We start from the raw sequence: 23,666 nt of genomic DNA, 5'->3' as shown, positions 1-23,666 counted from the left end.
GTCACGTTGCTAGCAACCCGTGTCAGAGTTCCATTCAGTTGTGGCTTTCGCTGAAGCCTGCAGCAGAACTCTTACAAGGGTGCATCAAAATGAAAGGTGTCATTTCTAATCCACTGAGGGTGTCTCCTCAAGCAGCACAGCGTATGCTGCCCTCCTATTAAGTAGTGCTACAAGGGAGAGTGGGCCCCCGGTCCCTCACAGCGCATGGAAGTACACTCAATGACCAGGCTGTTTGCTAAATCAACGAGCAACCTCATTCAGAACATTATCACTATGAAGAAAGACTTCTTTTTTCTAATACAAACGTTAACACATTTGAAATGTATTTCTGAATTACAAAATATAAAACAAAAAACATCCAAGACAAACGGATGACGCCATAGGGTGCTCAACTCATTGAAATGCACAAGGTTCATGTAAAATATACTTTTAAAGATTCTGAAAGAATGGCATAAAACATTCCTGAAAGTGTGCATGCCATCACAAATAATAACATGACACATGTGGCCTTTCCATTGTGACCCCAGCAGGCTCCTCCTTCACTTTGCTAGTGCCCACATGAATTGGTCAGTAGGTTTGGGGGCAAAGTTCCTTGCATCTCTGTGCTCACCGATCTTTCCAATGTGGCACCATTGTACTTCTAATAAGTGGAATTCCTCTTCTGCCACTTGTACTGCTTGCATGCCTCATGTAGCGCTACCAGTCTCCGATTGCAAGCCAGGGCGCTTCATATTCTTGCTTCTTTCTACGTGGACACATCACTGGAAATCAATACTTTTAACCACGAGGCCCGATTTCCTAGCACATATTCTGTAGCCGGTAGCCGATGCCACCTTGATGTTCATGTAGGTTTCAGGTCCAGGCTCTGCAATAGTAAGAGCTGGCAGAGCTGCCAATGTGCAGTAAGCAGAGGACATCCATGCACAAGGTGTCAGTCTTGAGAGCTGTTCGGGGGAATCTGGATTTATCCCTTGACAGTCGGAGCAGACATTATTACAGTCATCTGTAGACTCTAATGATGCTTTTGATAAGACGTTGTGTAAAATCATGATACATATGTGCCTTCTGTGGTATTGCTTGCTACTGAAGCAGCAGTCACCCCGATTCTACTTTATTTTCTATTACTTGACTTTGTTATTTTGGTACTTTTGTTGCTGTTCTCTATTCTTTATTTTCACTCATACTGGAAGATCTAGAACTCTAGTTAATTTCAAGGATACCCATGCACCTGAATCCTCTTGAACTGACCTAGGTAAGAACTTTTTGTGACCATTCCATGATTGTAAATCTTCAGGATAGCCCAAGCTACCTCAGAGAATGTATTTGTGTGCGCTGGAGTAGATTATGCTGAGTTTTTGGATCTGTTGTTGACCGTCTGGGTTTGTTGAGGTTGGACCTGTTGCTGAAGTATGTTCCATTGGCCAGGCCTCACATACATGTGCACATAGATTTACACAAGTGGATCCTCTGGTACCTTTTCTCAGTCCAGCAGTGAATGAAGCTTTCCTTGGCCTTGTGCAATTGCTTCCCTGTGCTGTAACATTGATAACCTGTCAAAGCCGAGGCCTATATATAAAGCAAACCACACAGCAGACTCTTATGGCATCTCCCAGGTGTGGATACTCCTAAACTGGTACCGATTAGACCTCTGAGTGAAGGATTTCCCCCTCTGTATGCTGCTGGTAGGTTCCCTCCATATGAGATCTCTGATGTCACCTCAGGTTTGACATCTGATCGAAGCGAGTGGAGCATTCCTGGCACTCATATGGCATTTCACCAGTATGGATCTTCTGATGCTTGCAAAGAGCCGAGCTGTCACACACTGGTATGGCTTCTCACCTGTGTGGGTTCTAAAATGATGCATCAGATGTGATGCCCGCCTAAAGGATTTGCCACGCTGCGTACACTTGTAAGGCTTCTCACCAGAATGGATCACTTGATGCCTGAACAGGACTTGCTTTTGAGAGAAGCTTTTAGGACAGGTCAACCAGTGATATGGCCTTTCCCCTGTGTGGGATCTCTGATGTGGTCTGAGTCCTGAATTGTATGGTTTCTGTACAGTATGGCTTCTCTGGTGTTTTGTCAGGCATGACATAGTAATGAATCTTTTCTCACACTATGTACACTGGTATGGTCTCTCTCCTGTGTGGTATCTCCCCTGTTGCAGAAGTCCTGAAGTGTACTTAAAACTCTTGCCACACTCTGTGCACTGGTAGGGTTTCCCCCCAGTATGGATTCTCTGATGCTTTTGTAGATGTGCTCTGGGGGAATATTTTTCCACACTCTGTGTACTGGTGCAGTTCCTTCTTACTATGGCTCCTCTGATGCCTTTTAAGATGGGACTTTAGCTTGAAGCTCTCATTGAACTCTGTACAATTGTATTGTTCTCTGGAGTGTGGGAGCTCAGATGATATCTCAAGCCAGTCATCTGTTTAAAGAGTTTACCACATTCATCGCACTTATAGGGCTTCTCATCAGTATGTACTCTCTGATGGATGTACATATCTGACCTTCGGAGGAAACGCTTCTCACACGCCATACACTGGTATGGTTTCTCCCCCGTGTGGGATTTTTGATGCCGCCTCATGTGGGAAGACTGACGGAAGTGCATGCCACATTCTTCACACTCGTATGACTTCTCCCCAGTATGGACCTTCTGATGCTGGCGCAGTTTTGAGCTATTGTTGAAGCCTCTTTCACACTCTGTACACTTGTATGGTTTCACCCCTGTGTGGGTTGTCTGCTGATCCGCCAGCTGTGACGCCTGTCTAAAGAACTTACAACATTCCGTGCAATAGTAGGGCTTCTCCCCATTATGGATCATCAGATGCTGGCTAAGTGCAGCCTTCTGGCTGAAGCTTTGCTGACACTCCATACACTGGTATATTCGCTCTTCCATGTGTGAGATGTTATGTTGTTTCAGCTGTGATGTCTGATTAAAGAGCAGGCCACATTTCTTGCATTCATAGGACTTCTGTCCATAATGTAGCCTCAGATGTTGCTGCAAAGTGGATCTGGCAGCAAATCTTTTCTCACACTCTGTACACGAGTATGGTCTTTCTCCTGTGTGAGATCTCTGATGATCAAGCAGGTGTGACGACTGTCTAAAGAACTTACCACATTCTGTGCAGTAATAAGCCTTCACCCCTGTATGGATCATCTTATGTTTGCTCAGTGCACCCTTCTGGCTGAAGCTTTTCTCACACTCCATACACTGGTATATTCTCTCTTTCATGTGTGATATGTTATGTTGTTTCAGCTGTGAGATGTCATTAAATGGCAGGCCACATTTCTTGCATTTATACGACTTCTGTTCATAATGTAGCCTCAGATGTTGACGCATACTGGAGCTGGCAGCAAATGTCTTCTCACACTCTGTACACCGGTATGGTTTCCCTCCTGTGTGAGATCTCTGATGATCGATCAGATGTGAAGAGTGTCTAAAGAATTTACCACATTCAGTGCAATAGTAGGGCTTCTCCCCTGTGTGGATCATCTGATGCTTGCTCAGTGCACCCTTCTGGCTGAAGTTTTTCTCGCACTCCATACACTGATATATTCTCTTTTCCATGTGAAATATTTTATGTTGTTTCAGTTGTGAGATGTCATTAAATGGCAGGCCGCATTTCTTACATTTATATGACTTCTGTCCATAATGTAGCCTCAGATGTTGACGCATACTGGAGCTGGCAACAAATGTCTTCCCACACTCTGTACACTGGTATGGTTTCTCTCCTGTGTGAGATCTCTGATGATCGATCAGATGTGAAGAGCGGCTAAAGAACTTACCACACTCCGTGCAATAGAAGGGCTTGTCCCCTGTATGGATCCTCTGATGCCTGCTTAGATTGGAGCTGTCGGTAAAGCTTTTATTGCACTCAGTACATTGGAATGGTCTCTCCCCTGTGTGGGATCGATAGTGATTATTCAGACGTGATGCACAGCTGAAGTTCTTACCACACTCTGCGCATTTGTAGGGCTGCTTTGCAGAGTGGATCCTCTGATGAGTTTGCATATCCAACTTCTGACTGAAGCTTTTGTGGCATTGTGCACACGAATACTCCCCCGTACAGACTTTCATCTCACTGTGCATTGTCTTATGCACGAGAAGACTCCTTGTTTTGTGAATGTCTCCATTCTCTGTTGAAAGAAGCAGAGGTTCCAAGTGTTATTTTATGTACTCAGACAGCACAGAAATCACTAGATCAAGTGTATAACTATTGACTTGCATCCTTCTTCCCTACTTGCACACTAGGTGATCCCTAAGAAATGCAGATCTCTCGCTTTCCCTCAGTTCAAATTTAGGTATGAAAAGCAAAAGTGTTAAACCTTGCCACAGAATGAAAATCCAAAATAAAGAATATAAATACGGCAATGTGAGTTCTTGCATTGGATCATTTCGACATTAGTTTAGAAATAGTATAACAAATATCCATAAAGGTGCGCCCCTTTTACCTCACATCTGTTGCATTTATAATGAGCAACTTATGAAGCAGTAACAAAAAGTGCACCCTTCTATGGCACCAGGACAGACATGAGTAACAGTGCTTACATTGGTACTGGCAGACCTGGCAGTGGTTTATAAGAGAAGGAATGCATTGGGGAAAAGACTGTTGTGACCACCTTCTGGGTGCAAGCTGTGGAAAGATATACATGGGACAAAGTTGCCAGGGCATAGGTGCCAAGACCACCAACGGGAGGAATTCTGGAAACGCTGATCTCACATAAAAAGGGACCAAATCGCATGATGGTGCTGAGGAAGAGCACCACTGGTGGGGGCTAATCTTTTGTATTCAACAGCAGTGATAAAGCGGTGGCGTGGAAGGTCATCTTTGCAAAAGCCCATTAGGAAGTATATCCACCACTTAACTAGATTTTCACTGCTGCTCTCAAGAGGGTGGCAGAGAGACGCATGCACCACCCCATGCATGCACAGTGTGCTCACCCACACGACCACATAACTATAGAGTTCATCAGACACTAACACTACCTTAATCCTACCTCAATCCTACCTTGCAACACCACCATACTCGCCACACTCTAATCTCATGCCATAAAATTCATTGTTTCACTAACTGGAGGGATGGCTGTTAAGATTGTAATACCTCTGAAAAGTAAGTGGGAGTGTGGTCATGGTGGGCCTCGTATCAGGCACAGAAGTTTAACCTTTCTTTCATCTCGTGCCTTTGTAACAATTTGAAGGCTGGCGCAATGTGGTCATATCTCTTAGAACAGAATATAAACGGGGTGGGATGATTTTGGACTCTTTGGGCCTCATTACGACTTTGGAGGTAGCCATGCTCTTAATAAGGGCATGGGTGCCTCCAAAGTCGTGTCCGGGTTCCCCGAATGGGGAAATACCAGGCCATTCCGACTTTGGAGGGCCCGGTATTTGCTCCTTCAGGGAACCCAGACCTGGTCCTTACCCCATCCCATTCGAGCCCCAATAGGGCTCAATGGAATGTGGAGGGAGCTAACAACGGGCCCATTAATAACGGGCCCATTAATAACAGGCCGTTGTTAGCTCCCTGGTCCCCTCACGGGACCCGCTCTGGACGTCTGGCAACACCAGACGTCCAGAGCGGCTCCCGCGAGGGAACCTCGGAATAGGGCGGAATGGGGTTAACGGCGCCGGCACCATTATCAGCGTTGTTAATCCCATTCCGCCCACCTCGTAATGAGGCCCTTTGTAGTTCTAGCAGTTACTTTTTACACAGCCATGTGTACGACATATTGCAGCAATCCAAATTCAGCGGTCGAAATTGTTCAAAGTTATAAAGCGCCTGTGTATAGCCTAGATGAGCCTGCGTGACATAAATAGCTCCCAGAACCTACCTCTGACTCCTGTGATGAATCAGAGATTTTTGCCCCTAAAACCCTAGCCTGGGACCCTTCTAATGTGGTTAGGGAATGGCTGACTCTTCCTGATCCCGACACTGGGGGTGGTGTTCTGCGGGTGGATCACACGGGGAGGGGGGAAATTCATTCAATAACTTCCCAAAAGACCCTACCATCTTTATGGCTTACTGTAAGATTGAGACAAACAGCACCAATGTGTTTCATGGCTTCCCAAAAGAAGTACTCATACTTGATGTCGTGGTAAATCAAAAGACATTGGGCCTCATTACGACCCAGGCGTTAAGGGTTAACGCCGTCGTTAACCCTTAACGCCTATTCTGATTTTAACGGCTGCTTTTAGCAGCCGTTAAAATCCATGGCGCTAACCTGCCATGATGCTAATTACGCCACCGTAATTTACGGTGGCGTAATTAGCGCCTTCCCCACTCCCATTACGCCCTATGGGGCAAAAATGGGAATGGGGAAGGGAAAATGGGAAATGGGGATTTACCGCCCCACTCACCTTGGAATGGGGCGGTAAATCCGCCATCCACCATGGTGTAAACGTAGTTTACACCATGGTGGTAAAGTTGGCGCAATTAGCGCCTGGGTTGTAATGACCCCCATTGCCAGGTTGTTTGAAGTAAACCTTTACCACAGAAGTACTTGTAGTAGTTAGGAGTTTCAACGTCCTGGCAGGTTATTATATCAGGTAAAGGTGCCTTGTAGTGGTAGACCTGGCAGGTGAGCGGACCAGGTGGAATTCATTGAAGTACTGGTGTGGTTAAAGAAGAAAAGGCAAGAACACAAAAATATATTGTGAACTATTGCGGAATCATCCTGACAAAAGCATGTTTGTTGATACTGATGAACTGTGGAAGTATCCTTGTGTTCGGAGAAGAAGTTGTGTTGAACTCTTTATCACAAGTGGAGAGATAAAACCTTGTTTAACATTCTTTTGAACTGTTGGTCAATTCCAAGTGAGAGACTTGTTGGAGCAAGAGAACTTTATTAGAACTTTGTTATAAGATGGAATCTTCTTATTTTGAACTGTGGATTGAAATCCTCTTTGAATCTGGGGAAGGGGAACTCCCCCAGGTTACAAGGAGGAACTGTTATTTCTGCTATATCTGAATTGCCATATATTACCTTGTTAAGTGTGTTGTACGTATACATGTGAGGGACGGATTCCTTTTGTTGGAGTGTTTCCTTTAGTTTATTTTGATAGGCAAGGAAATACATGTCAGGGTAAGGATAGTGAGGCGTTTATCAAACTCACTTTTGAGTTAATACAATGGCATCTTATGAAAACCCTGTACAAAGTTGTCCTCCTCAAAGTCACTGTTTCCCAGCTGCACGGTATATGATCTTGCTAAATAAACATGAAATTCACAGATACAGATACAGATGTTATGCTCAGAAATATGTGCATTAATGAGCTATAAACCATAGGAATGCTGGTGAGCAAGTAGGAAGAGGAGAAACGCAGTGTGTACTGCAGGTGATGTGAGATCAGTGTGTTGAAGTAGCAGAGGCCAATTTAGCTGGGTTGGATTACCAAATGTTTACTCTCCTAAGTGGAGCTGCAACATGGTTTCAACAATGTAAGATTACAGAGATAAATAACAAAGGCTCACAGTGTGCTGTAAACCTTTATACAGGAACACTCCTAAATGACCCTAACATAGCGATCCATCAGTGCACTGAGCTGCACCATAAGGTCACTGGCGCCCAGGACACCTCTTCCGTGAAGGCGTGCCTACTATCCAAACATGGATGTCAAATGCCTACCTCAAACTGAGCCCCACATAGATCGAATTGACCCTCATCAGTCCACCAACTACACAACATATGCAACAATGGATGGATGTAATAAGGCGCCTGGAGAGATTCACCCCCCAGTTTTTAAACTGAACCAGATTCCTGGGCTTCATTGTTGACAGTCATTCTTCCTTCCAAAAGCACACAGCCAAAAAGGTACAAACAGTGTGGCTTCAGATCGCCACACTCCACAAAATCAACGCCTTGCCCCTTTCGGATGGTGGTCCAAGCTCTCTTAATCTCACTTATCGATGGGGGAAAGTCCCTCCATACTGGGATTCTAGGCGCACGCCAGCACCCCCTCAAAACAACCAACCAAGCCACATGCCGCCCCATTACAGGCACCCACAAAATCGACCATATCTCCCCAATGCTGTGCAAGCTCCACTGGCTCCTTCTCTCTGCCAGGATCGTTATCAAAACTGCATGTACCACCTACAAAGAAGTCTCGAACTGAACACCAACATACTGGGGAGGCTCTCGTACCTCACATAGCAAGACTATTAAAAGGTGCGAGTCTAAGGTAGCCCTTCCAGAGAAGACTCAGCAGTTCTTCTCGTGCTACACCCTGGCCATCTGGAACACCTGACAAAGGCCCTAAATGCTCCAACCATCCTCCAGGTCTGCAAAACACTAGCAACGCGGCTCTTCTAACAATACATGCTGGGCGCATAATAATTCCTCGCTGATTCCACCAACAATACTGTATTACTGTATACAATGCCAAGCCCAATGCTGGCACGTGCCCATTTTAAGGTTTGTGGTATATGAAATAAAAATATAATGCTAAAAATAACACAGGTGCCCTAGAGGCTAAACATTATGTTTACAACCAATACTTGTCTCAGTGGTGCTAACAGACAAGGGCTCCAATTGTCAATGATGTTAATTGGAGATTCTGCTGCTCAGAGTCATCAATGAATTCATAACACCTTTCAAACGGATGGAAGCTCTGGTACCAGCCCCACTTCCGGCACCAAAGGCAGTGCCATGGGAATGCCATGCCATTCACACCTCCATCACAGCGCAGGTACATGCTGCTGCTCCTCGGGTACAATCACAGCTGTGGTGCGTTATTACACGACTATCACCTGCACAGGTTTGCTGGGAAAGGAGAAACACAGACTTCAAAGGATTCAGAATGAAGGAGGCAGAAAAACTGATCATACAATAACTAGCCTTCCAAGAAAAGGATCAAACTGCAAATCGCACGCACTACATGAGTCAAAATTAAAGTTTGATAAGCAGGAACTAAAAGCTTCCTCTAGGCATTGAGCATTAACCAATGACCAGGAGCTACCACTGGGAATTGAGACGCTAGTACATAGCCTTCCTCAAATCTAACTTCCACATATGATGCAAAGTTGTGATTTTGTTTATTATTTATGATACTTATGCTTTAATTGTACAGAGGTGTTGTAATGTTTATTTATAGATTGCCAGAAATGCGTTAAATTCCCCTAGGTGAGTTTGTTCTGCATCAGTCGATCTGGGAAGCCAAAACAAGTTCCTCGTTGTTGTTGGTGTCAAGTTAACCAGGCTCTTCTAGTTAAGAAGCACGATAAAAATAGTGTTCCCCTTTCTAACCTTGCACTATACATAGGGTTTGCTGTTTTAGGGGTTTCAAAACATTTCGGAATCTGTGTTTATCAGTGTTTTCCCATTTGCCCCTTTCAAAAAATCGCGGACAACTGTTTTTTCAGGTGTAAACACAGACATTTTATTTTATTGCTTCATTGCATGCAAATGTAGGGTAATCTCTCAATGTGAGATGTTCTAAGGGGTTCTAGGTCATTTGGTCGAATATAAATGGTCGACAGGACAATTGGGCACCAGTGGCAGTTCCCGCCCACCCCACATCCCGCTCCTCTGCTGGTGGGGGAGCTATCGGGGGCCAAGGGCATGACTTGCCTCTGGCCACGGCATGGTTTATTTATTAATTTGGACAACGTTTGTCGGGTCCACAGACCCGTCCAAATAAATAAATAAACCAGGCCGTGGCGAAGGCCTGTAACTTAGGGTGACCAGATTTCCAAAACGAAAACCGGGACAACCAACAACATAAAAGAGGGACTACCACATCGCAGCCCACCAATGACCACCCCTCTCCCAATAAGTCCCCACAACCACCACCCAATCATATTTCCAGCTCTTCTCCTTTTTATAAACTGTATATAATCTCATTAGTGCAATTTTGTCTCTGAATCTTGGCATGTAAATTCAAAACAAGTGTTTGCTATAACTGATATTACATGGCCTGCTGTACAATTATTTCCAAGCCAGACTCGGTAGCACAGTTAGTAAGTGTTGCGACTTGCACCTGAAAGGTTGGGGGTTCGAGCCAATCCTCCAACTCCAACATTGTGAAAAATAATTACAATTTTAATTACCATAGTCACCAACCATGCAAACCCCGGACGGGGTTTCTAAAATGAAAAAAAACTCCCGGGTCGCGGCACGGAGGGCGATTTCCCCGGGACGTCTGGTCACCCTACTGTAACTGCCTCCGGTGCCCTCTTGCAGGGTGCACCAGAGGCAGTAACAGTCCTGCTCTCGTCCTGCTTCTCGGCCACGGCCGTGTTTATTTATTTATTTGGACAACGTTTTTCGGGTCTGTGGACCCGATTAATTTATTTATTTCCGCAATGTTGGTCCCACCATTTATTTATTTCCGCAATGTTGGTCCCACCAACATTGCGGAAATAAATTAATTAATCGGGTCCACGGACCCGAAGAACATTGTCCAAATAAATAAAAAACAAGGTCGTGGCTGAAGCCTGTAACTGCCACTGGTGCCCCCTTTCAGGGGGACACCAGTGGCAGTAACCGCCCTCCCCACATCCTGCTCCTCTGCTGGTGGGAGAGCTACTCGGGGGCCAAGGGTATGACTTGCCTCTGGCCATTGCTGTGTTTATTTATTTATTTGGACAATGTTTTTCGGGTCCGTGGACCCGATTAATTTATTTATTTACGCAATGTTGGTCCCACCAACATTGCGGAAATAAATGAATTAATCGGGTCCACGGACCCGAAGAACATTGTCCAAATAAATAAAAAAACACGGCCGTGGCGAAGGCCTGTAACTGCCTCTGGTGCCCCCTTGTAGGGGGCACCAGAGGCAGTAACAGTCATGCCCCCGCCCTGCTTCTCGGCCACGGCCGTGTTTATTTATTTGGAAAGTGTTCTTCTGGTCCGTGTACACGAAAAATATTGTCCAAATAAATTTTAAAAAACAAGGCCATGGATGAGGCCAGTAGCTGCCTCTGGGAGAGGCAGTAACCGCCGTCCCCGTGTCTGGTTCCTCTGCTGGTGGAGGAGCTACTTGGGAGCCAAGGGCATGACTTACCTCAGATACTGAAGGCAGGTTGCAAAATGCAATTCACCATTCTGCCACAAGGTGGCAATGGTGCATAATCATTTAAGGCACTAAATCCAAGTCTTTCATAGAGCTGCCATGATAGCTCACTGGCAATGCTTCTGTCTTAAATACAAGAAATCACAGCTTCAAAACCCGCTCCCTGCATATGAATTACCGGGGTTTATCGGAGTTCCCCCCGAGTAATAAATAAATAATAACGGGGTCTAGATATCGGGGAAAATCGGTAATCACCGAAAACCGGACTCCCTAACTATACACTAAATATACCATGTCAAAGACCTAACATTTTTTCTGAAGCTGGCCCCTAGTAAACTCCAAGCAGACATCTCCGATCCAGGAGTCTTAGGACAATCTGGCTAGAACAGAAGCAAAGCCAACCATGCAGAGTGCCTGCCATGGACCCCCTCCTCCCTAAAAGCCCGGATACACCTCAGAGTCAATGGGCCTCATTACAACTCTGGCGGTAGCCGTGCTGGTAAATGGGGATGGGGACGTTGGATGCACCAGCGCATTCAGAGTGCTGCCGGTGCATCCGATGTGCTGTGCTCGCGGGTGCCGGTATGCCCAACAGGTCAGACCTGGCAGGCAGACAGGCACTCGTGACCACAACACGTAGTATGGCGGTCCGGGAACTGCGGTACCGGCATGCTTACCGGTACCATAGTTCCCGGACTGCCAGGGTCGTAATGAGGCCCAATCATACGACATGAGGCCACCAGAGCAGGAGGAACTCACAACCCCAACCAACTGATGGATCACCCACTGTTTACTCAGTTGGATTCAGAGGACGAATACCAGCCTGGTAGTTTTGTATCTGGAGACCTTTGACGTTTTTAGCTAACAATTAGACCTACACAATCCCTTCACACAGCTTGATACCATCTTCTGTACAAAGTGGCGCCAACCTACTACCTTCAGAGGGTGATCTCTTACCATTCTTTTCAGCATTTCTCATCCACCTATACAGACTCAACTGGGTCCCCACATGGAGGCCTGTAAACACAGTGCGACTAGCAGCTATTATGGACTCCACCCCCACCACCCCACATTGGACCTCAACACAACCTCCCTAGCACAATGCCTTAATACAATTTCACAAAGATCATCAGAACTCTCAACGTCTTCGCCACCCTCAAAATATACAGAAGACCAAGGTCTTCTGTATACGCAAAATAACAAGAAACCCTTAAGTGGAGCCTCCAAACAATGATCAAGCATTCTAAGACCGCTTAGATCCTACTGGTCCTCTCATACAGTCTGCTGTACGGCTAGCAAAGCAAAGTAAACACAAGCAATGTAGACACTTAGGTCCGCTTGAGTGGCTGCTCAAAGAAGTCATCTGAATTTCAGAAACAAGCTGAAACTGAACCCAGACATGGCAGTTCTCAGAAAATGCTATCTTCTCCTTTCCCTTGGCCCCCTCCACGAGGTTCACACGGCCGTGCCCCATGTCAACCAAGGCCCTGGATGCAGTCATGGACCCCAAACGAATCCTAGTACCAAAGCAAATAGCACATTGCTACCATATCCTCTGAGAGTTCTTGCAGTAATTCCCACACCCCTAGCCAACCTCCTATGCAGACTTAAAAGCACAGTAAACTCAAGACCAGAGGATATCGCACCACTCCTGCAAATGAGACATCGCTCATGTCCCGATGTCCCAGGTTAGACCTGCAACGCACTCTGTATAAAACACAAAATAGTAATCCACCAAACACTCTGAATTCCTACAATCTAGCACCCCAAACAACCCATCTCGAGACCTAGACCGTTGGATGGAAATGCTTCCAGTTAGTGCTCCAGACAAGATTTGGAGGAGGGAGTATTTTACTCCCTATTTTTTAAAGTTGGGAGTACAATTATTTTTAGGGAGTAAAAGTCCAATTTCCAATAGGAATATTTTATAAGCAGGTAAAGATATGTTTGAACTAGAAAGCAGAAATGTTTTTGTAATTATTATTTCTTTGCACTTAGTTATTAGACCACTTTTAAATATACAATATAAAGAAACACTTGTGTACGAGTGTGATACAAATAAAATATCATATCATACATGTCCTCTTTTTTTATTTTATTGGTTTAAATTCAAACCTTTAAAATATTACACCATAAACAAACAAACACACAATCCAACACAACACAAACTCCTTCCCATCCACCCGTCCCTTCATTGTCCAGTTTAATCAAAATATAATGTCAATCTTGCTTTCACATCAGTCTCTCATTCTATGACGCTTCCCATGTCTTTAACCTTGCGTCAATCAGTGCTAGAAAAGATGTCAGAGGCATTAATAGTTTCACATCGATGCCATTCCACATTCGCCTCCACCATTCTTCAGCACATAACGTCGGATGATCCTCACTCCAACGTGCCAAGTGAATTGATCGCTCATCTTTCAATTTCGGGCAGAACAATACCAGATATTTAAGCGATTCAGTTCTGCTCTTACAGAATCTGCATGAAAGATTTGCGCCTGTATTGCAGGCCCAATGGCTGGACTGCTCTTTGGTTTGTAGAGCATTTAATCGAAACAGCATAAAGAGTCTTTGCACCCTGGCATTTGGGAATAGCTGCTGGTATTTTTGTGGCACATTGAATCCTCTTGACTCAGCAGGTTAGTTTTCCATAGCTCTAGTGGCAGATCTCTCGTTGCATGTAGCTTCCCAATCTGTTCGCCATATCTTTACTTTTGCTGTTGAGGGATTTGTATGAAGAGTTTCCATGCTGATGTCGTATTCAAGCAGAAGATCTTCGCAGCGTTTTACCCACAAGGAGACAATGGGCCTCATTACGACCCTGGCGGAAAGGGGTTTGCGGCAGCGTTAGCTGCGCCAACCCCTTTCCGCCAATTACGAGGTCCCTTTCCGCCATGGCGGTTTTTACACCTGCTTTTAGCAGGTGTAAAGAACCATGGCGGTAAGGGACCATGGAGTTAATTACGCCACCGTAATTTACGGTGGCGTAATTAACGCCTTCCCCACTCCCATTATGCCCTATGGGGCAAAAATGGGAATGGGGAAGGGTAAATGGGGATTGGGGATTTACCGCCCCGCCAAGGTCGGAATGGGGCGGTAAATCCCCTTACCGCCATGGCGTAAACGTAGTTTGCGCCATGGCGGTAAAGTCACGGCCCTGGCGGTAACTTACCGCCAGGGTCGTGATGAGGCCCAATGCCTCTTCCATCCGATGGCGCATTGTGAAGTAATCGGAATTGCGGAATTCTCTCATCAGCTCTAGATTTTCGATATAGTGCCAGTTGGTCCCAGCTAATCCAAGTGCAAGGAGATTAAAGCCAGTTCATATCTTATACTCGCAGTCGGAATGCCTGTTGAAAGGCTTAAGGCTTTAGTCCAGAACACATGCTCTAACGAAGCCCAATGATTAAACGAGCATCCAAAGGCATTCTCAGCCCCAAATGTTAGTATTGGTGATACTTTCTGTTCATAGAATTCTCTCAAAGGTATCATTGAGAATTTTCCAAACTTTCTATGCAGAAGTAGCGCCTGACATGCTAGTTGTCCGCATTTCCTTTTTGATTCACGTAACCATGGAGCATCGCAAATGCTGGAATTTAGCGTCATGCCCAGGTACTTTACGCTTTTTGATATGCGAAGTGGCTCCTTACCTAACATCCATGCAAACTTAGTCCCCTTTGCATTTTGTTTATTTCTCAAGTTGTGCAGCACCAAGATTTCACTCTTAGCTGCATTAATTTTCAGATTGTTCATGGTCGCGTACTTCTCGACTGCCTCGTGTTTTCGCTGTAACCCAGTTTTCAAAATCCAGTTTATCTTAGATAAATGGAGCTTAGGTGAGAAGGACCGCACCGAATTTATTGAATCGCCAATGTCTGAAATGAATAAGCTGAATATTGCCGCAGCCAGCCCTGTTTCACCCCCTTATGCGTCTTGACCTGCGATGACAGGATACCCGTTTGATCCAAGCAGAGAGAAATTGACATGTCTGTGTGCAATTCTTTAATGGCCTCTAGCAAGCCAGCTGGGCAACCCCACAACCTCAGCTTTTGCCAAAGTAGCTCTCTATCAATCATGTCAAAAGAACATGAAAAATCCACATTCAACGTACGTCCTGGCAGATTTTTTTGCTTCTTGGCTTGCAGAGGTTTGGATTTCTTACTTTCCACCTTTTTTAATTGGACAGCATGTGCACCTCCAAAAATGGGAAACAAACTTGCTGACTTTGACATGTCAACATCTACAGTTGTATTCCCTGTACACACTTCCGGCACTGTAGTATGAAGAGTTGAACCCGACGCAATTTGACTATCAAGTTGTCCCAGATTTACAGCACTTCTAGCTTGTAAAAATGCTGAGTGGAAGGAAGTTTCCAGTGTGCCGTCGGGTCCACTGCTTTCACTGTGTAGATCACCAAATACTGTGCACCCTACTACCTCGCTTGCCGCTTGTCGAGGTAGCACCGTGGGTGCTGACACAGAAGAGCCATTCGACGGCACAAGTGTACTTTTTGGGCTCGTGTTCCTTGGACCAAGAATAATTTCTCAATGGCTTAGTTGCCTTTGAACAGCTTCTGTCTCTGGTGCAGAAACACTATTATGTGATATAGAGAGTGCCGTCGACAGCTCCTTCTGTGGTATCTGCTGGACCGCACACGCTCCTGATTGTTCGCCGCCTTTTGCTTCCAAATGGGATTTGCAAAAGAGAGCTAGAGCTTCCCTTGCCACTTCTGCAAATAGTTTTTTTTTTTATCAATCATGTCGTTATGTTTCCCCTCATTCACTAAGGCGAGGGAGGCCAGAAGTTTCTGATTCACATTTTCATGCGTGTTTCTCTGTCCACTGTGCAAAGTTTTTAGATGCAATAGTTTTGAATTCATTAGAGCAATTAACGTTGTTAGGTCTTTCACGTTGTCATTTATTGTTTCATAGAGTTTGTTAAACGGCGCCAGCGAAATTGCCATTGCAGAAGTCAAAGCTGATAGTAAATCATTTGTGGGCACATGCACACAAGGCTCCAAACCGCCCTCTTTAACATTTCGCTTCGTCTCATGAGCCGCATGCTTTGGGGCAAATCGCTCTCCTCGCACTGTTGGAAAAGGTCGCTCCACAAGAGATGAGTCCCCTGATGATGAATCATCTGTTGAATCGGCACTCTTTGAATTGTGCAACCGTTGGCTTAGTCGACCCGGCCTCACGCCATGGATTGCATTGGGGTGTGATGTCAGCCTTTTCTGGGATTCGGCCACCATTCCCACAGATGACTGGGAAGACTCGCCAGTTGACTCGGCCTCTAAAGTCCTAGCACGTTTGTAAAATCCAGAACCCCAAATGTCACGATTAGCGTCTGTCAAATCATGACATTGGGCCTCATTACACGGTAGGCGGTGAGCCATGGCGCTATTAGCGCCATGGCTCATGCCGGTAAAATACCGGCACCGCCTTGGCGGAAAGGGGATTTACTGCCCCAAGGTTGGAGGGGCGGTAAATCCCCTTTCCGCCATTGCCCTTCCCCATTCCCATTTCTGCCCCATAGGGCATAATGGGGATGGGGAAGGCGCTAATTACGGCACCGTAAATTACGGTTGCCGTAATTAGCTCCGAGGTCCCTTAGCGGGTTGGATTTTAACGCCTGCAAGAAGCAGGCGTTAAATCCTCCAACCCGCAAAGGGACCTCGTAGTACGGCGGTAAGGGTTAACGGTCACCGTTGCCATTAACAGTGACCGTTAACCCTTACCGCCGTCCGTGTAATGAGGCCCATTGTCTTTTTTGAGGTAATTCACGCGTCCCATTTTGCTCAGGAGTGGATGCTGGCGTCTGTTTCCCAGCGCGTGCTTTATTCAGCTCAATCAGGTTTTGCAGTACTGTTGAAACCACCTCTAAGGAGTTCCTTCGCTCAACGGTAAACACACCCCCTATTTCGTTCTGCACCCGGGATCCGCATAGCAGACCTACAGCATCACAAGACACTGCTGGCCTACAATCTGGGCTTGTCAAGTTTGGCTCCATAAAGGCACCCAACGAGACTGCAGCAGTAAAGACTTCTTCATCATAGTGTCGTTCACCACTAATCTTGTGGAGAACCGGGTCCGCCATTGTTGCAGGGTAACTGTTGGATCTTACCTGACATTCACGCTCTTGGCTCCTGTCGCGTTCGCCTCTAGCTGCCTCAATGTCAGACACGGAGAGAGGGGCCACAGGCAGCCCCTGGTGGTTGGCAGCCGTCCCCGCTCGACTGTCACGGCACGCTTCTGCCGAATCATGCAAGACGCATCCCTCGTCGGCAGTTACCCCAGCGTCCACCTCCAAACTCCCCCGCCACGTCGTCATGCAGTGCCGAGCAAGCCACAAGCTCCACCCCTACGGTACTCGGCAACAGCGACACCGGGAAAAGCGGGTCTGCCACACTCATCACACGCCGCGGCGACCAAACAGGAGACTCCACACCCGTCGGGAGGCACATCCCCATTCCAGCCCCGACAGTAAGTCCATCTTCGATGCTACTGTATCAGGCTTCCTTCGAACCCATAGCCAGAGTGTAGGGCTGCTCCTAAGACAGCACTACACAGTGAATAGTAGACTCGTCTAGCTGTGCCTGCTTATTGTTTGGAATGTGTCCTGTGTGGGTTTTGGCTTCGGGCGGTTATGGCCCAGCCAAGAATGCATTTCCTAGAGGTTTTTTTTCTGTTGTGAGCTTATGGTATACAATAGCATTTGGTAGTGTTGTTAAAATGTGCAGTATCTCTCAGTTGTCAATGGAGGACGGGACAAGATGATGCTGTGAAAGTTGAACGTTGTAAAGACTGGAGGGGGGGGGTATCTGTACTCCTGCTCTCTATATGGCAGAGGAGAGGCACAGAGGACCCCAGCCAAGATTCACTATTTGGTATCGTGGACGAGCAATCATGGCTTAAGCTCTCAGGAGGTGATGCAAGCTGGTTCTTAAGTACAGTGTAGTCCCCAAGCACCGACAAAGGAATGTCCACACACTATGTTAGTGATAACACATTCTTTATATAAATAAGGTTCAAGGTTATATACACAATCACAATAACACACTTTGTGCTCAGGTTAAACTACAATGGCAAATATATACAGTTTCTATGTGGTGCCACAATTACTCTGGATTCCTCTAAAATGCATTAACTGTACTCAGTTCAAATGTCATACAAATCAGTTATTAATGTGAACCAACAATAGACATATATGAGGGAAGCAGGGTGGTTAAAACAATAGGCAGAATACTGGGCCCCTACTATTAGGCACAATTCGGTATGAGGATCCCCCCCACCTGGGCAACCTCTAAATAAAGATATAAAACAAGCCCATTCCATATATTGTTCAATATGAGTTTTATTTCCTTTTATAAGAGTTCTACCAGGCCAATGTACCTGGAATAGCAGAGTTCGACGTCGGGTCGTCGACGGATCCTTCTTGAGCGGCTCCCTTTAAGGCAGGAGCCACAGATCGTCAAGATCCCTCGAAGAAATGGTGAACAACAGCGATGGTGCAGCAGCTTCGGTCTTGACAGTGCTCGTCGACGATCGGTCGTCGACGTCCTGCGAAGAGGAGGCGTGCGGTACACCCCTGAGTCGATAGTTTGTACCGCAAATAGTCTGTGAAGAATTTTGGCCCAGAAAGGGTGTCGAGTCATCTGCCGTCTCTGCGGTCTTCGGGTGGCGGGAAACCCTCCGGTGGACGCTCCTCTGCGGCCTCCACTTTCTCTGGCGGGACAAAGTGCTCAACGGTGCAGGCGAGAGTATCCTTGGATTCAAAGTGGCTTAATCAGGTGGAACGTTGCGGCTCCAGCAGTCGGAATGTCTGGTGCTTCTCTTCGTTCTCCTCAGTGGTCCTGGTCTCCGGTCGGCAGCCTGTTGAGGGTCTGATTTCCAGGGAGCTTCGGCGAAGGTTAGCGGTGCACGATGTTCCCTCGTAGCTTGGGAAAGGGTCTCCTATACAGGTCCTTTCTTCGATCAGTCCCTTGACAGTCACGCAGCTTTCCAATTAGCGATGGACAGCAGCAGCAATTTTTCTTCCAGTGGGCTTCATGGTTAAGCATCAAGTATCAACTTCAGCTTCTGAACGATTTCTAGCAGCGAGAGGCCCACAGATATACTAGTTGGTCTCTCATTCACTCTGCTGGGTCACACTCAGGTAACCAATCACTCAGAAGGGCAGTCATGCAGTCAATCAGGCTCACAATGCATTCAGGCCATTCTTCTCCATACAGACACTCACAACACGGAATGTGGATTTGGACAAGCACTCTGCCATTCACACTGTATTCATACCAGTTTCGGGCAGGGCTGTCTCAGTCATTGGGCCTCATCACGACTTTGGCGGTAACCCTTAAATCTGGTGGTAGCGCTATTACCGCCGGATTTAAGGGTCCGCCAAATCAGGGCTTCGGCAGATTTCGCCCCAGCTCTGAGCTGGGGGAAATCTGCCGAAAATTCGTGCTCATACTGCTGGCGGGAAATCCGCCGGCGGTATGAGCACGAAATTTCCCCATTGAGCCAAATGGGGAATTCCCGAATGGGGTCAATGGGGAATACCATTACCGCCGAACTCGTGATCCGGCGATATTAGCGCCGGGGGGTTCGGCGGTAGGGCAGATAGCGCCGGCGTTACCGCCCAAGTCGTGATGAGGCCCATTGCGTCAAACACCAGATACTAGACACCCATAACACGGCATGCGTATTCATCACACATGCCATTCACCCAGGTCCCACCCCACAGGCGTACCCACAACATACAGTCATTGGCAAGGCTCCAGCCAGTCTGGCCTGGACTTCCCCGCAACACCATATATGAAACCTTCACCCAACAGCCAGTCAGGGGGAAGACAGAACATGCATGATAAAGCAATAAAGGACAAGGATATGGAGGCCCTGCTCCTCCAATACATTACCAGCATCACATAGGTTGTGGCGTTTTGAAACTGGAGAGGGTCTGACATTAAAAGTTACACATGGCGTGAAGGCAACATGAAGTAAGACACAGACAACAGATTAACTTGCTTAATGAAAAAGACTTTTATCTCAAATGTCAGGATGGATTAAGGCCTAACTTTCCCTACGCTAAGGTGGAATCTCCCTACCTAAAGAAACAAAGGATAGTCTGTGCCAGTAATTTCAACTCACTAGTCCACCAGCTTCCCTTTGCTCAAGTACAGATAGTTTACAAAGACTTGGGGTTCCCTTCCACAAGAGTAACAGTTCCAAAAGGATCCAAGTCTCTTGAGATTCCCCAGTATTGCACAATTCCCACTGGTACTCCTTTTAACTTGTATCACAAATGCTTTTCTTCACTTTAGCATTTATATCACACAGCCTTTGTCTCTGGGCTCCATCTTGTCTGTTCTCAGGTTGGGCTAAATCGGTCTAGGTGCAGTTGTCGGACCACACGGTCCACCCATTAAAGGTCAAGCACCCCATAACCCTTGCCACTCCTCTCTGAGATTTTTGTTCCTTCTCGAGTAACACTGGTTTTCCAGCTAGCACCAGTGTCCACACTTGACATTTGCTGTAGTTTTCTTTCTGCAATCTTTTGGCTTTGCCAGAAATTGCATTTCACTATTTGTATATTGGCAGTCATTTGGTTTTGCCGCAACTCACATTCAACTTGCCCTTCTGAGTGCACCAACTTGTTTCTCACAATGGCTTTTCATTCAGTTCAAAATTGTATATACCAACTTTCAACCATGCAAACTTATCAGATAGTCCCCGGGCTGCTAATAAACAAGAAAATAATGATACTGATGTGTGGCCTTCAAGCATCATTTACAACGAGACCAGGACTAAATGATGTTTCTTTATTTAGCAAACGAGGGCACAGAATAGCACACAGCTGTTTTGGGTGCTAAACGCAACACAGCCCAGTTGTGCTGGTTTAATAGGGGCAGTTATGAGCCCAGAACCCACCTTATGCAGACTTGCTTCACTCTGGCCCATAATCGGATGTTGTGGCAAATAGCTGCTTCTATTGGCCATATGGAAAGGGCATTCATGCTTATATGTAGAACCGAATAAATGTCCAAAATTAGCACAGGAATTACTGTACACACAAACACCTGCCATGTAATGACTGTTCCAAACTCAGAATATATGTCAAGTAGTTCAGTTAGTCCAGCTAAGGCTAGGCAGATGGTGTGTGTAATTATCTTATGTTTAGTCTCACATAATATCGCAGACCATTGAAAAACAAGCGATTTTTCTTCCTTATTTTATAGTAAAAAAAACATTACCACATGAAATCAAAATGAAATACAGTAGTTTACCATATTCATGTCTTACCTGTAACTGTGTTTTCAGTCATCCCTCCGTCCACACAATACTGAGAATCAGTGGTAGACGTCTCCTGCCCATGTGTAAACTTTACACCTTCAACGATGTCCTGAGGTATAAGGTGGGATGGAGCCACGCCATCTCCAGTCATCACTTCGTTTACATAGTTCCGGCAATCCCTGGCAGATTGTACCTCCTCTATTTTCATTGTTTGCTCCTGAAGCCGATCAGATAGTGCCTCTTCTACATCTACATCGGTTCTGAGCAAATCTACATCATCCTGATGAATTCTGGCAGATGATCTAGCCCCAACTCCAGTTTTAGTCCAGTCTGTGGAGCACTGATAATCCTGTAATGGCGTATCTTCCACTTTTTCAGTGTTCACCTGGTCTATGGAATTCCCACAATCCTTGGCAGAAGGCTCCTTTGACGAGTCACTTATCACCTCACCCATCTGGCTCTGGCAATCTTGATGAGATGGTGTAAACCCTTCTTCAAGCTTTACCCAGTCCAGGAAATCGTCACAATGCTTGGTAACACATGTATCCTTAGCAGATGGTACAACATGTTCGTCCATCTCCGGGGAGGCCACAGAGCACTCAGAACTCCAGGCATCTCTCTCACCAACCCTCCATGTGGCAGGCAACCTTTGGATTTGCCTCACCCTGAGATATGTTGGCTAATTATCCATTTTATAGAAATGAATGCTCACAGTCTTGGCAGCTCAAGGAGAGGCATCATATTACCGGCCAAATGGTGACCTGAAAAACAAAATGTACAGTTCATTACAATGTAAACACAATATTTCTATACATAGTCCATTTGAAGGGGTCATTATAAATAAAATATGTGGACACATAGGAGCTCATTATGAGTTGGCCGGAAGTGCCAGTATTAACGTTTACCAAAGCTTTGGCCGGTAGTGGTGGAGGATTTACAGCTGGAAGCAAATGTGACCCCTACCAGCAAAAAATGGCCTGTATTACTGGCCAGGTTAATACTGTTGCCGGCAATTGCAGCAAAATCCTCCCCCTCCCCCATGGAATGTGGATTTCCTGTGAATACCCTGCTGGTACTACCAGCCGAGAAGTGCCGGTAATAGTAAATGCATTTGCTGGTATTCCAGCGGAATACCCACAAACCCGTAATGACCCAGTCCATATTTAAAATAATGATGTAGCATTTGTAGAGCACCCCTCTGCCATTGCAATGACTTTGTAAACGATTTACACAGCTGCAAATGTGAAGTAACAGGAAAGCAAATAAACATCATGGAAACGAAAAGGTCTGAGAGAGATAGAGAGAGCGAGGGAGGGAGGGGGAGAGAGAGAGAGGGGGGTCTGCAACGCATAATGGGGTGATGGGGGAGGCCTCATTACGACTCAGGCGGTAAGGGTTTTACGGCGGCGTAAACAGCGCCGACCCTTACCGCCTGAGTACGAGGTCCCTTAGCGCCATGGCGGATTTAACACCTGCTTTTAGCAGGTGTTAAAATCCATGGCGCTAAGGGACCATGGAGTTAATTACGCCACCGTAATTTACGGTGGCGTAATTAACGCCTTCCCCACTCCCATTATGCCCTATGGGGCAAAAATGGGGAAGGGTAAATGGGGATTGGGGACTTACCGCCCCGCCAAGGTCGGAATGGGGCGGTAAGTCCGCCAACCACCATGGCGTAAACGTAGTTTACGCCATGGTGGTAAAGTCACGGCCCAGGCGGCAACTTACCGCCTGGGTCGTAATGAGGCCTAGACGTGAAAGAAAATGTGTCGTGGAGATTGTAGAGGACACAAAGAAACTATTCAGGTGGCAAACACATATACTGAGTGAGAAAAGGGAAGTGACTGAACGAAAAGCAGGAGACGGGAAAGGAAAGCAAAGCAGGGAGGCAACTTGGAAGAAAGGAGAAGAAGCCATCGAACCAAAGGGGGGACCCGGGGCGGGCACAAGAGACGAGGCTCCCAGGTGTAGGGGAAGAGAAGACACGGCCCAGAACTTACCAGCATCACTGCGTCCGAGAATCCGGCGCCTCGCAGTCACGGCAGCGCCCGGCCCCGGTGCTCTTCTCCCCGCGGACTCGGCGTGTGATGTGGCGGGACGAGATCAGCGGCCGCCGAAGCACAGCTCCTTTCCCCGGATGCGCCGGAAGTAGTCACGGAAAGAGGGGGCGCGCGCGCGGAGACTAGGCTCCTTTCTCCCAGCGCGGGCCACGCCGAGCCGGAAGTACACACCGAAAAAGATGAAGTAAGTGCGCAGACACAGCTCCTTTCTCCGGATGCGCCGGAAGTAGTCATGGAAAGAGGGGGGCGCGCGCGCGGCGACTAGGCTCCTTTCTCCCAGCGCGGGCCTCGCTGAGCCGGAAGTAC

General features: G+C 46.6%; 1 protein-coding gene across 1 annotated transcript; it reads right to left on the bottom strand.

The window, feature by feature from the left end:
* Nucleotides 1-302: 302 nt before the first annotated feature.
* On the bottom strand, nucleotides 303-23,515 carry LOC138565900 (zinc finger protein 420-like). Its single transcript, XM_069643035.1, has 3 exons — nucleotides 23,301-23,515; nucleotides 21,310-22,061; nucleotides 303-4,140 (listed from the first exon to the last, which is right to left on the bottom strand). The coding sequence occupies exons 2-3, from the start codon at nucleotides 21,875-21,877 to the stop codon at nucleotides 2,345-2,347; spliced, it is 2,364 nt and encodes a 787-aa protein (XP_069499136.1). The 5' UTR covers nucleotides 21,878-22,061; nucleotides 23,301-23,515; the 3' UTR covers nucleotides 303-2,344.
* Nucleotides 23,516-23,666: the final 151 nt, after the last annotated feature.

Source organism: Ambystoma mexicanum, chromosome 1p, assembly GCF_040938575.1.
Source record: "Ambystoma mexicanum isolate Mex_15411 chromosome 1p, UKY_AmexF1_1, whole genome shotgun sequence".
In the NCBI taxonomy this organism is placed as follows: domain Eukaryota; kingdom Metazoa; phylum Chordata; class Amphibia; order Caudata; family Ambystomatidae; genus Ambystoma; species Ambystoma mexicanum.
This window is presented reverse-complemented; position numbering and strand designations above follow the sequence as displayed.

What these genes read in the sequence shown, in the direction of transcription:
- LOC138565900 (XM_069643035.1), bottom strand. Translation starts at nt 21,877, where the DNA reads ATGGACGAACATGTTGTACCATCTGCTAAGGATACATGTGTTACCAAG. An exon ending in GACTGAAAACACAGTTACAG is followed by an intron (nt 4,141 to 21,309) that starts GTAAGACATGAA and finishes TTCTTTCAACAG; the next exon opens with AGAATGGAGACATTCACAAA.